General features: G+C 39.3%; 1 protein-coding gene across 4 annotated transcripts in view; it reads left to right on the top strand.

The window, feature by feature from the left end:
* The window catches only part of LOC126260251 (uro-adherence factor A), a 138579-nt gene that overhangs the window by 16634 nt on the left and 108437 nt on the right, over positions 1 to 13508 (top strand). For all 4 annotated transcript variants that reach the window (XM_049957572.1, XM_049957570.1, XM_049957571.1 and 1 more), the window contains exon 2: positions 5258 to 6412. In XM_049957572.1, coding sequence (XP_049813529.1) covers positions 5333 to 6412 — 1080 coding nt within the window. In that variant the 5' untranslated portion in view covers positions 5258 to 5332. The remainder of the gene's footprint in view (positions 1 to 5257; positions 6413 to 13508) is intronic.

Genomic DNA, 13508 nt, shown 5'->3' with positions numbered 1-13508 from the left:
CACTCAAGTCTGTGCACCGGAGAGCAGCTCACAAAACTTCATTGGGCTGTTCTTCCTCATCCACTCTACAGCCCAGATCTCACACCATCCAACTTCCATTTGTTTGGTCCAGTGAAGGACACACTCCATAAGAAGCAGTATGTGGATGATTGGGAGGTTATTGAAGCAGCAAGACATTGGCTGTTATCAACCAGTAGAGGGGTACCATGTGGGCATACAGGCCCTCCCATTAAGGCAGCACTAGGCTGTCACATTGAATGGAGATTAAGTTAAGAAATAGAGTTTGGTAGCCAAAAGAGTGGGGAATAATATGGTGTCTTGGAATCCTGAATAAAACCAACCTGCTTTCAGAAAAAAAAGGTTCTGCATTATTTATGGTATGCTTCTTGTACAATACTCCTTCCAAGCAGTCTTGGGTGTCATCAATGTGCGGAAATGAGTAGAAATCTTCTTTCATGATTTTGTGTCATTGGTGGTCGATGCAGATACGTCAGGTGTCATCCTTCTTCACAAAGACCATGGGAGAGGACCAAGGACACATTGAATGTTCAGTGACATCATCTTGTAGCATCTTCTACACTTCTTCCATTATTGTCCGATGTCAGCCTGCAACACCCTGCACAAGCGCTGGCTAATTGGTGGACGATTTCCACTGTTGATATGGTGTTTTAGCACTTGGTTTGACTTTTCTCCACACCTGATTTGAAAGAATTCCAAAATTGGTGCAGAACATGTATCACTCGCTGGTGCTGTTCCTCAGTCAGGCCAGGTCCTATTGACAGCTTGATAGCAACTTCCTCCAATTGCAAAATCACTTAGACACTACATCTGTTGGTGCAATAAGTGGCAATTGACTCTTAAAGGTAGTGTGAGGTCATCCACATGAGTACTAAAAGAAATATGTTAAATGTTTTTTACATAATAGATCATACAAATCTAAAGGCTGTTAATTCAACTAAATATCTAGGAGTGAAAATTATGAACAACTTAAACTGAAACAATCACATATATAATGTTGTGGGGAAAGCAAATCAAAGTCTGCATTGTTTTGGCTAAACACTTAGAAGATGCTACAGGTGTACTAAAGAAACTGCCTATACTGTGCTTGTCTGTCCTGTGCTAAAGTATTGCTATGCTCTATGGGATCCTTACCAGATAGCACTGAAGGAGAACATCAAAAAAGTCCAAAGAATGATGGCTAATTTTGTATTATTGCAAAATAGGGGAGAGAGTGTCGCAGGTATGTAGTTGTAGTGACAATCATTAAAACAAAGGCATCTTTTGTAGATGTGAGTTCTTTTCACAAGATTTTGTTCACCAGCTTTTTCCTCTGAATACAAAAATATTTTATTGGTGCCAACCTACATAGGGAGAAAGGATCATCTTAATAAAATAAGAAGTATCAGAGCTCCTACAGAAATATTTAAGTGTTCATATTTGCTAAGCACTGAAAAGAGTGGAGCAGTAGAGAAAAGTATGAACCCTCTGTCAGGCACAGAAGTGTGAATTGCAGAGTGGTACATGTTGGCATTCTAGTTCCTACACACTCCACCAGACAGCACTCCTATTTCCCCCCTCCCACACACTGCTATCCCTTCCCCTTCCCCACCCTCTCTAGCTTGCTGCTTCCATTCCACATGATAGTTGCATTCTGGTCCGAACTGCCAGGGTTGGCGGTCATGTGTGCACGAGATGTGCTTGCTTATGTGAACGAATGGTGCATGTTTCTCTTTTTTTTCTGATGAAGGTTATGACCGAAAGCTTATGTGTCAGCGTCTTTTAATTGTGCTTGTCTTCAACTTAACTTGTCACCTTTATGGCAAGTAGCAATCTATCTTTTCTTATATTGTTGATATTCCAACCTGTTGTTTCCATTGTTTTATCTTGTAAACTGACTCATTCCACATCATTTTGATAAAAGAATGATTCAGATGATCTGTGAAACATGTAAATAATTAACCAGGATGTGATATTAGGGCAATATAGACAAAATGAGCTACTGGCTATGGGCATAACAAAAATAATACTGCAAAGGAAGTAGTGCATCAAGACTTACTGTTTTAGGGATTTGCATTCAGGGACAAACATCCCAGTCTCCAAGATATGTGTGTCGGAATTGCAGCTGAAAGATAAATATAATGGACTGGGATTGCTACTTTGTCTCCCAGCATGTGGTTAAAACATATTTCTCTCTGAATTGAAAATTGCTACAGAACATCAGATAGTCATTTTCAACCCATTTAGTTACAAATTCTCTGGAAGCAGTAGCATCAAGTGTATACTTGGAGCAGGTTTGCATGCCATAAACTTACTGATTCATTCAGCACAGTACCTCAGTTCCAGTGTTCAGAGGCACCAACAGTGAATTGTGGAGGTCTGTGAATGTTATTTGGTAAGGCATATCATGTTATGCCTATATGTGAATGATATATGGCGTCATATTTGCTGCGGACTAACTATGTAAAATTTTTTGGAAGGACTGCATACAAATGGTGGTGGTAACTAGTGATGTGTCTGTGGTGTCCTTTAGGGTCTTTTAATTAAAGAGAAGTGGGACCATCATTTGCGTTGGTTAGTGTTTTCAGATGGAACAGCTACAATGAGCTGCTGGACAACCAAGTTATGCAATTTGCTCTCTATTTTAATGAGCAACAAAACAGTACCAGATGCTGCCCACTCCACTCCAATCTACTCTCCTGTTCCAACACAAACAATCCATGGATTTGAACCTCATTGAAAATCTTTCGTATTGTATGGAATATTGAGAGTGTGCCAAACACCTGGGTCAACATTGAGGTTTAGCTGTCTTGCATTAGTTGTGACTGAAAATAATGTTTGGACATAATGTTTATTAAATCCAGCATCATTCCAGTCAATATCACAATGAACTGTTACATGGCCCAAGTTTGTGGAAGGGCCACATCTTGTTAGGACAAAAATTATTACTTTGGTGAGATTATAGCACACACAATTTCACCTGTGCTGATGACCTTACACTTTCTTCCCAAAGTGAGACCTTTGAACAAGAGGAACAAAATCTTGATGTTTTGAAGGAGTAAGATAAATCCACTGTAAGAACCAGTTAAAACCAAATCCCAGAAAAGCACAAGTGTGCACATTCCATCTGAGGAACAGATAGAACCATAGGAAACTTCTAGTGACATGGAGAAGAGTGCAGCTGGGGCAAAGTTTCCAGCTCAAGTACCTTGGTGTAATTCTCAACCACGCCTTGACTTTCAGGAAGTTCATTGGAAAATCTAGTTGCTGGTTTCACTGAAGAATGTCCCTGTGGAAAACTCTGAACAGGCTCAGAACAGGGATTGCAAGTTCAAAGGATAGTTTGCAGAAATTAGGTTATTCCATGACAATAACCTTTTGTGACTGTAGAATTCAACAAAAGAGCAGCATTTATTCCAGTGTAGCTTATGTCCTGCAAGATGTATCATTGACAATCTGAAGCTGTAGTGATTGCCAAATACTGTACTAAAGTTGCTCAGACTGTAATCCTTATTTCTTTTGTTTCAACATTCATGTAATGTCTCTCAAAATTCCAACTTATAAATAGTTCATAAGTGAATGTGACTGTGTTCAACAAACAATACCAACCCTTTCTAGTTTAAATGAGTACCACAGTGACTTAAACATCATATATTTTATCTGGTGCACCAACAGCTATGAAACTAATTTTTCTTTCCTTGATGTTGACCATCTTCTTTCATCTGTCCATATAGTGATGTGCTTTCTGACCTTTTCCTGAAAACCCCTGAACTTCCTAATCTTGTTTCGAAAAGTGGGCCTGTATAGAATTTCTGCTTTCATAACATTAATTTCTGCTAAGTCCTTTTTTACTTCCCCAAAACTATTGATTTGTGTTTTGGGATTTTTTGTCAAAATGTTCAGATATTATTTTAGTCAGTCTTTCCAGATTTATTTGAGCCAGGTGACCATAAAATGAAATTCTACTTTTTCTGAAAGCATCTGATACTTTTACCATTTGGGTGTAGAATTATTCGTTACCTTTTCGTGGCCGCATACTCCCAACTTTTTTTGGCCTGAGTATTTACTGTAATAACTTCCTTTCTCTTTTGTCCAACTCTTCAGATTTTACACTGTTGCTAAAGTCTTAAATTCCAGTGCATAAAGGGACTCTGGCTTCATGACAGTGCTTTAGTATTGGATTTTTGTTTTTATTTAAAGTCATTTTATTACTGTAAATGTCCTTCATGAATTGATAAGCCACTTCCACTTTCTGGGCTCTGGTTTTTTTCCCCTCCTTTGTGTAGATTATTTGGCTATATTAATTCTCCTAATTACATATAGTTATTCATTTTTTGACTGTACCGTGTCTTGTGCTGAGGAATTTTGGAGTATTTTTAATGTGTGTTACCTAATCGTGTTCTAAAATGAAATTTATTATCGAGCCTTTCCTACCATCTATTTCAACAGTGATTTACTCAGGTGCTGTATTGATAATTTTGTAGATATTACTAACTCATCTGTAGAGTCTAGACAATTGAGTTTGACATTCAAGTTCTTATATCCCATTCTGATTTCTTGAAGTCTAAAATTCCTTCCCCTATCGTCTTTTCCAAAATACAATTGAAGAACATTGGCGTGAGGCCTTACATCTACTGCATTTTTCTCGGTGGTCATTGAAGCAGTTCCCATAGTTTGTTAGTGCCCAAAATTTCCTCGTATCTATTCTATAAGACAGTTAAAATTGTATTTTACATCTCATTATGTGAGAAACATTACGATTTTATACATTGTGATTCCCAGTATGAAAGTCTTAGAAACAAGTAAGGCTGTTAGTCTTCATTCATCATCAGCTTCCAAATTTTGTAAATGTTTATGTTTGTTGCTAGTAGATATTCACACTTTCAGTTCCTTCCATTTTGTACTGGCCACTTTCTAATATTAATTTGCCATTAATTTGATGAACTAGTGGACACAGAGCAATATAGCACAATATTAATGTAAAATTTTCTTATATATACAAATACAAATAAATGTCTTAAATTTAGATGTAGTTGTACATATAATAAACAGATATTGTTGATAGTCCCACAGGAAATACTGCAGTGTATTGCTAGCAATAACTTAAATTTGTTTATTTTAAGAATAATTCTATTTGTTTCATTGTAGTTCATCACATTTAGAGACAGAAGTTATTGTTTTACATATCAAACAACCTTTTATTGTTGCACAGTACTTATTAAATAATGTTTAATATGGAATTTTTCAATTTTTTTCACAGATTTATCATCACTTCCAGATATGCATTAGTTTTACTTTGGTTCTGTTTTGTGACTGAGGGTAATGTGAATGCAACATGAGTTCTCCAAAAAAAGGAAATGCAAGACATTTATCCAAAACAACTGAACTTTCTGGTCCTGTACAGAACAGCACTCAGATTGAAAACCCTGACAGCCCAAAGAAAGAGAAGGACAGTATGCACACACAGATCAAAAATCCACTGAAGTCACCAGACAATATTTCTGATATAGAGCATAACCACAAATTGCCCATTAAAACAGAAAAATCATGTCTTCAGACATCTTCCTGCATTGTTTCCAAGAAAGCATCACACCAGAACGAACCTGATTCACCTATTTCGTCTTGTGGATATGTGGAAAGTACTCAGTCTGAGCTCTCAGACATAAGCTATACAAAGAAAACAATAAGACAAAAAAAACAATATAGCCAAGAATCCCTCAAAGAACATACTACCAAAAATCTCTCAAAAGGAAAAGAGGAAAATACTGGCCAGTTGAACAGTCACTTACCTTATGAAACCAAAAATGCTGAAGAGAATAACTGCAAAATTCAAACGACAATAGAAATGTATGAAACATCTGAGTCATTGCTATTAAACACCACTGCTGATGCCTCCACTGGTAGTTCTGTAGACAAGAAGAAGGAGAGAAGGAAGATAGTGAAGAAACTTGCCAAAGATGAAAAAAGAAAGCAACGTGAGCTTGAATACAAAAAGAATCTTCAGTACCCAAAGGGACAAAGGATTCAGATTATTGATCACAACACATTCCACAAAATTTTGAAGGATTCTGGATCTTTGCAAAGTGAGAATAAGAGATCATTACTCAATTCTGAAGAATTTCCAGCATTAAATGTATTGAAACGTAATGACATATTTCCTGTAATGACTTGCCGAAATTCATCAATGCAGTCTGAAAGTGAAAAATCAAGGGTGCAAGATAAGGCTACTAACAACATGGGAAAGTGTATGAAAATATCAGAGACTCACCCTGTTGTTAATGAAGAAATGATAAACAAGGTGGGAAAGAAATTTTATGTTCCAAGTAAACTAAAACCTAAAGGTTCCCTGAAGAAATTAGGAAAGTTACCAAAGAAACGTGATCCCATACAAATTGACATTCTACAGTGTATAAAGGTGAGTTCTAGGATTTAAGCATTTGATTTTATTTTCAATTAATTTTCAGTGTATGAATTCAGAACATATTATTCACGTATACTTCACCAAAGTGTTTAGTTGAGAATATTACATTAATTTTATTCTCTCACATAGAAAATAATTTTTTTAAAAGATGTACGTATGAAATACAACAATTATCCTATTATAGCTTGTAGCATATCTTCAGGATTGGTGTTTGTTTGTTTTATAAACAGGTGTAGATCAGACTGCAGCATGACTACATTACAGTATTTGGCATTTTGTGTACTTTTAACAGTTAAAATAAATTATGTTTTGTTGTCACCTTTGATTCACCCACATTATCTGAATTCACCGAGGCTGGTTTGTTACACCATAGAGTCTGCTTGTATGTCCCCAATTCAGTGTACAGCTTTCAATGCCAGAGATTTGGGCACACTGTCCCAGCATGCAAAGGGAAGCCAACCTGTGGTGGAAGTAATGGTTTAGATACTCATGATCCATGCTCACTAGGTATTAATTGCTTAGGCACATAGCCAGTCTGGTCAAAGGAATTTACTGTCTATGTACAGGAACAGAAAATTCAGGAATTTTAGATCAGAAGCCAGTTACCATACATTGAGACTAAAGAGATTTACAAGACTATGCAACCTTCAATGTTTGCAGCCTCATTCTTTACCCTCATAAGCAACCAGTTGGAAAATCTGGTGCCTCAAAGCACATCTGCCGTCGTGCAGCAACCAGCAGCCAGGTCTGATTGCTCGACACTAACTGCCAGTGTAGATGCCAGCACATCCACCTGCACTTGTCAGGGCACTGCTGCAATTATTAGCTTTGCTCCAAAAACTAATGTCTTGTTGCGAGATATCTACATCTGCTTTAACACACTGCCCGCACAAAGGGAAACCAATGTCCAGTAACAGCTGATCTAAAAAGCACAATGTCAAACCCTTTAACTGTAGTGCTTCAGTAACATCTGATGGGGAATGCTGTTCAATGTACCTAGATATATTTGGATGACCTGCCAAGCCTAACTATTCCTCCTCTAGCATTTTGAACTCCCATCCTAGGCTGCAGGCTTTAACAGTACATAAATCCAGTGGTTAAAATGGCTCCCATCCTTCAATGGAATGTTGACAGTTGTAGGTCACATTCAGAGAAATTATACTGAGTTGACGGAAGTCATGGAATAGCAATATGCACGTACACAGATGATGGTAGTATCGTGTGCACATGCTATAAAAGGGCAGTGGGTTGGTGAAGCTGTCATTTATACTCAGGTGATTCATGTGAAAAGGTTTCTGACATGATTGTGGCCTTACAGTAGGAATTAACAGACTTTGAACATGGAGTGGTAGTTGGAGTTAGATGCAAGGGACATTTCATTTTGGAAATCATTAGGGAATTCAGTACTCCACAATCCACAATGTCAAGAGTGTGCCGAGAATACTGCATTTCAGGCATTACCTCTCACCACAGACAATGCAGTGACTGATGGTCTTCAGTTAACGACTGAGAGCAGCGGCCTTTGCATAGACGTGTCAGTGTTAACAGGCAAGCAGCACTGCATGAAATAACTGCAGAAATTGATGTGTGAGGTATGACAAACTTATTCACTAGGACAGTGTGGCAAAATGTGGCACCAGAAGGCTATGGCAGCAGACTACCGATGCGAGTGCCTTTGCTGACAGCACAACATCACCTGTAGTGCCTCTCCTGGGCTTGTGACCATATTGGTTGGACCCCATGTGAGTGGGAAATCATGGCCTAGTCAGATGAGTGTCAATTTCATTTGGTAAGAGCTGATGGCTTGGTTTGATTGTGACACAGACCCCACAAAGCCATGGACCCAAGTTGTCAACAAGACACTGTACAAGCTGGTGGTGGCTCCATAATGGTGTGGGCTGTGTTTACACGTAATGGACTGGGTTCTGTGGTCCAGCTGAACTGACCATTGACTGGAAATGGTTATGTTCAGCTACTTGGAGACCATTTGCAACCATTCATGGATGTCATATTTCCAAACAATGATGGAATTTTTATGGATGACAATGTGGTATGTCACTGGGCCACAGTTGTTCGCGATTGGTTGAAGAACATTCTCGACAATTCAAGTGAATGACTTGGGTATCCAGATTGTCAGACATGAATCCCATCGAACATTTATGACACAAAATTGAACGGGTAGTTCGTGCACAAAACCCTGTACCAGCAACACTCGTAATTGTGCTCAACTATAGAGCAGCATGTCTTAATATTTATGCAGGAGGCTTCCAACGACTTGTTCAGTCCATACGATGTTGAGTTACTACGCTACGCCAGGCAAAAGGTGGTCCGACACAATATTAGTAGGTATCCAATGACTTTTCTCATCTCAGAGTAAGACTCCTGATAGAAGAGAAGTCTATGTGCATATGCCTCCAGGAGACATACTTCAAGGCCACATATATTCCATTGTTGGTAGTATTTAACCTTCATGGGAAGGATGACCTAAATTGTGAGTAAGGAAAGGGTGATGTAGCTGTGTTCATTGACAAAGCTCACAACTACTTGCCCATCACCCTCGCCACAGAGTTATAAGGTGTTGCAGTAGCAGTGTATGCAACATCTCAGCTAATAGAATGCTATGTGTAAATTTCACTGCAGGAACCCTTTGATGGTGTGACACTTACTGATCTCATGTGATAACTCCCCTGCCCATCCTTGTTAATTGGTGTCATGAGTGCACACCATGTGCTCTTGGGCTCTTCTACCGTTTACTCCAGAGGTTGCGCAGCTGAGAGGCTATTGGTGTCAGAGGTTATCTGCATATGTAATATTGGTGAAATGACATACTTCTGCGTGACTGCTTGCTTACTCTCTGCTAAAGAGCTTACCCAATGCTCTCCTGCCCATGCAGATACCATTATGTGGGAAATGGCTAATGATTGATGCTCAAGTGACCAATTTCTCATTGGCTTCACCTAGCTGCATCTAAAATGCCAGAACAGCGGCCACCTAAAAGGATGTTCATCAGAGCAAACTGGCCACTGCACTGCTGAGTATTCCAACTCTGTGACAGCACCCAGGAGTTGGTGGACCTCATCATGAATGTGATGCACCATGCTGCTGATTTCCCCATTCCTTTATCTTCTGCCCAGCCTAGAAGGAATGTCAGATGGCAATTTGAGACAGATGTGCTGCGTTACATTGGTTCAGAAGCAGACCAAGTGGAGACAATCTCACAGCATTTTGGTAAGCTCATTGTGTCATCACAGACTGGAAACGAAATGTATGGAGAGATTTTTGAACATCCCTCAACATTCCACATTAGCAAGAAAGGTATTGGAGTCAGTTTGGAAGACATCAGGGACTAGAAGTCCAGGCTGAGTATCTGCCATATTGAACAATGATGTCTTCCAAGCAGCACTAAGGAAAATAGTGCAGACAATGGCAAAACACTTTTGGGATTTGTCCTCCATCTACTACATCAATTATTGATTCCACCAACATAGGGAGAAACACAGACTAGACTTTTTGTCTAACAACTCTGAGTCATATAACTGCCTTTTCTTCTTGCGGGAACTATGGGTGTGTGCTGATTGCTGTGCTTGACACTGCTCCAGGACCCAAAAGGATTCAATGTGGGATCCAAAGGCACTCAGCCATGGAGGCAAAAGTAGTCGTCCTATGCCTCTTCAACAAAATATGGGTTGAAGGCTACTATCTGGATCCATTGTGGTGGGAAATTCTGATACCACTTCTCAAACCAGGGAAGGGCAGGTTGTCTCTAGATAACTACAGGAATTTTGTGGTGCTCACTAGCTGTACAGGATAGATCCATGAGCAGATGATAAACTAACACCTATTGTGCACTCTCAAAATCAAGGGATTTCTCAGTTTTTTCCAGTCTGTAGTTTGGAAATATCGGTTCACACTTGACAATCTCCTCCAATTAGAGTGTGTAATACAGGAGTCATTCCTGTCCAAAGAGCAGTTTATTGGTATCTTCTTCAATCTGGAGAAAGCATATGATACCAGCTGTAAACACAGTATCGTTGGCCAGCTGCATAACTGGGTATTTCATGGGTGTCTCATCATCTTGTTGCAGTCCTTCCTCACTCAGTGATTTTTCCGGTACTGAGCTGGTGTTACATACTCCGACTGATTCCCTCAACAGAACGGTGTTCCTGAGGCTTGCATTCTGAATGCCACCCTTTTCATTGTTGCAATCAGTAGTATCTCGTCCACAATAAGGAGCCAAGTCAAATATTCCTTATTTGTGGACGACCTTGCAGTATTCTGTTCTTCCTCCAGTTTCACAAATACTGCTCATCAGTTAAAGCTGACCCTTAAGAGGCTGGAGAATTAGGTTGATATAACTGGCTTTAAATTCTCTACAGAAAAAAACTGTTAGTGTTTATTTTAATTGTTGATGCCAATCCTTTACTTGCCCAGAACGCTGGCTGTGGGTGACTGTCTTCGATTTTAAGACCTTGTTGCAGTTCTTGGGCCTCATCTTTGATCAGAGGTTAACATGGCTGCCACACCTCCATGATATGACATGTAGGTGTCTGAAGGCACTAAACATCTTAGAATATCTTGGCAGTAATAATTATGGAGCAGATCGGTCCAATTTGTTGGCATTTTATAGAACCTTCATCCGCTCATGGCTTGACTATGGCAGCATAATCTATGGCTCAGTTAGATTTTCCTATTTAAAGATATTGGATGACGTATACCATGCAGGCATTAGACTGGCTACAGGAGCCTACCAAACAAGTCTCATACCTAGGCTCTGTGCAGAAGCTGGTGAGTTGTCTCTTACCGTCTGGTGAGAACTACTCATGGTGCAACAAGTATACAAAGTGAGGACTATCTTGAGCAACTTGGTGTAGCAAGTGCATCAGTTCTTAAATAGGTATGGAACAAATACCTTTGTGAGTGATTGATAGGCCCACTCTTAATTTGGATATGATGGATTACAACAAATCACCACTCCAGCTACAGTTATAAAAAGTATTTTAACTGATTTTTTTGGAGTGTCACAAGCACATGTTGGTTTTTATCAATGGTTCCAAGCAAGGGAACAATTTGGGTGTTCTGTTATCTTCTCAGATTTTATAATTAAAATCAGCCAACCAAGTCACTTCTCAGTGTACTATATAGAGCTGTGGGCATTCAAGAAGGCACCGGAGACCAATGAGACTTCTTTGCAGAGGGAAGTTTCTTGCTTGCTCGGACTCTCTGAGTGCTGTTCAGGCTATTTGGAAAATTTTTCTAGTAGATAGGATAGTTCAGATGGCCCAGGACACTATCCATCTTCTACACAGGCAGAAGAAAGAGCTGGCTTCTCCTGGATTCCTGGACACATGAGAATTGAGGGGAATAGGGAAACTGGCAGAGCAGTGAAAGCTATCTGTCAGGAAAATACCACTGTTCACCTTACTGTCCACCTACTGGCTGTAATGTTATCCCCCTAAGGCTGTGATGTCACAGGTGACAAAGAAAGTGTTGGCTAATTAAGAAAGATAGTGACCAGAAGGTGCCAATAACATGCTGCGATTGGTCAAACCATCTATTTAACCATTGGGCCCTTCCTTTTGATCTCTGAGAAGAGTGGAAATGGTCCTGGCTCACCTTCATATCAGACACTGCCCAATGTTGGGTACTTATTTCTTGCAGCATGAGGATCCACAGGAATGCAGCGTGGTCTACTTAGGAACTTCCCCTCAGTTTTAGGTGGTCATGAAACACTATTAGGAAAATTTTTGATGTTATTTGTGGCATCAGGACTCCTGCCCAATTTAACTCTACAAAGCTTTTCAAGTTTTTTTGGGTGGCTGGCTCACTGTATTAGTTTCACAGTCAGTCAGCCATCTGGATGCCATTCACTGTTTTATTAATACTATTAACATATGACAAGGGTATGAATGGATACACATATACATCTACATGAATACTCTGCAAATCACACTTACGTGCCTGGCAGAGGGTTCATTGAACCACCTTCACAGTAATTCTCTATTATTCCACTCTCAAACAGTGTGTAGAAAAAATGAACACTTATATCTTTCCTTGTGAGCTCTGATTGCCCTTATTTTATTATGATGATAGTTTCTCCCTATGTAGGTTGGTGTCAACAAAATATTTTTGCATTTGGAGGGGAAAGTTGGTGACTTAAATTCCGTGAGAAGATTCCACCGCAACGAAAAATGCCTTCATTTTAATGGTGTCATTCCCAAATCCTGTATCATGTCTGTGACACTCTTTCCCCTATTTCCTGATAATACAAAATGTGATACTCTTCATTGAACTTTCTCGATGTACTCCATTAATCCTGTCTGGTAAGGCTCCCAGGTTGTGCAGCAGTACTCCGAAAGAGGACAGACAAACATAGTGTAACTGGTCTCTTTAGTAGATCTGTTACATTTTCTAAGTGTGCTGTCAATAAAATGCAGTTTTTGGTTAGCCTTTCCCACAACATTTTCTACATGTTCTTTCCAATTTAAATTATTCATAATCATAATTCCTAGGTATTTAGTCGAATTTACAGCCTTTAGACTCATTTATCATGTAACTGAAGTTACTTGCAACTCACATGACTTCCATTCTCATATATTCACTGTCTCCCATCATCACATGCCTGAATAATAACAGCCTGCCCTTAATCATTTGTCAGCAGACTCTCTGCTAGCCAAAGAATCAACCTCAGATCATCATGTATGTCACATCTGACATGGTAGAATTTCTGTCCTCCTATCTTATGTCACAGTTTGCTGGTAATTTACGCTTAAAATTTGATCCCATTTGTGTATCATAGATTGATATAAGACATGTTCCCTCAATGAATGCACCTGATTTACGTTTACATCTATGCTCCGCATACCACTGTGAAGTACATGGCAGAGAGTACTCCCATTGAACTACTTATTAGGGTTACTTCCCATTCTACTCATGTATTAAGTCCAGGAAGAATGGTTGTTTAAATTCATTGGTAAATACCGTATTTAGTCTAATCTTGTCTTCACTGTTCCTATAGGAGTAATTCATATGGGGTGTGGTAGATTCCAAGATTCCTTGCTTAAAGCTGTTTCTTGAAACTTGGTAAGTAGTT

This window comes from Schistocerca nitens, chromosome 5, assembly GCF_023898315.1.
Source record: "Schistocerca nitens isolate TAMUIC-IGC-003100 chromosome 5, iqSchNite1.1, whole genome shotgun sequence".
NCBI lineage: Eukaryota > Metazoa > Arthropoda > Insecta > Orthoptera > Acrididae > Schistocerca > Schistocerca nitens.
This window is presented reverse-complemented; position numbering and strand designations above follow the sequence as displayed.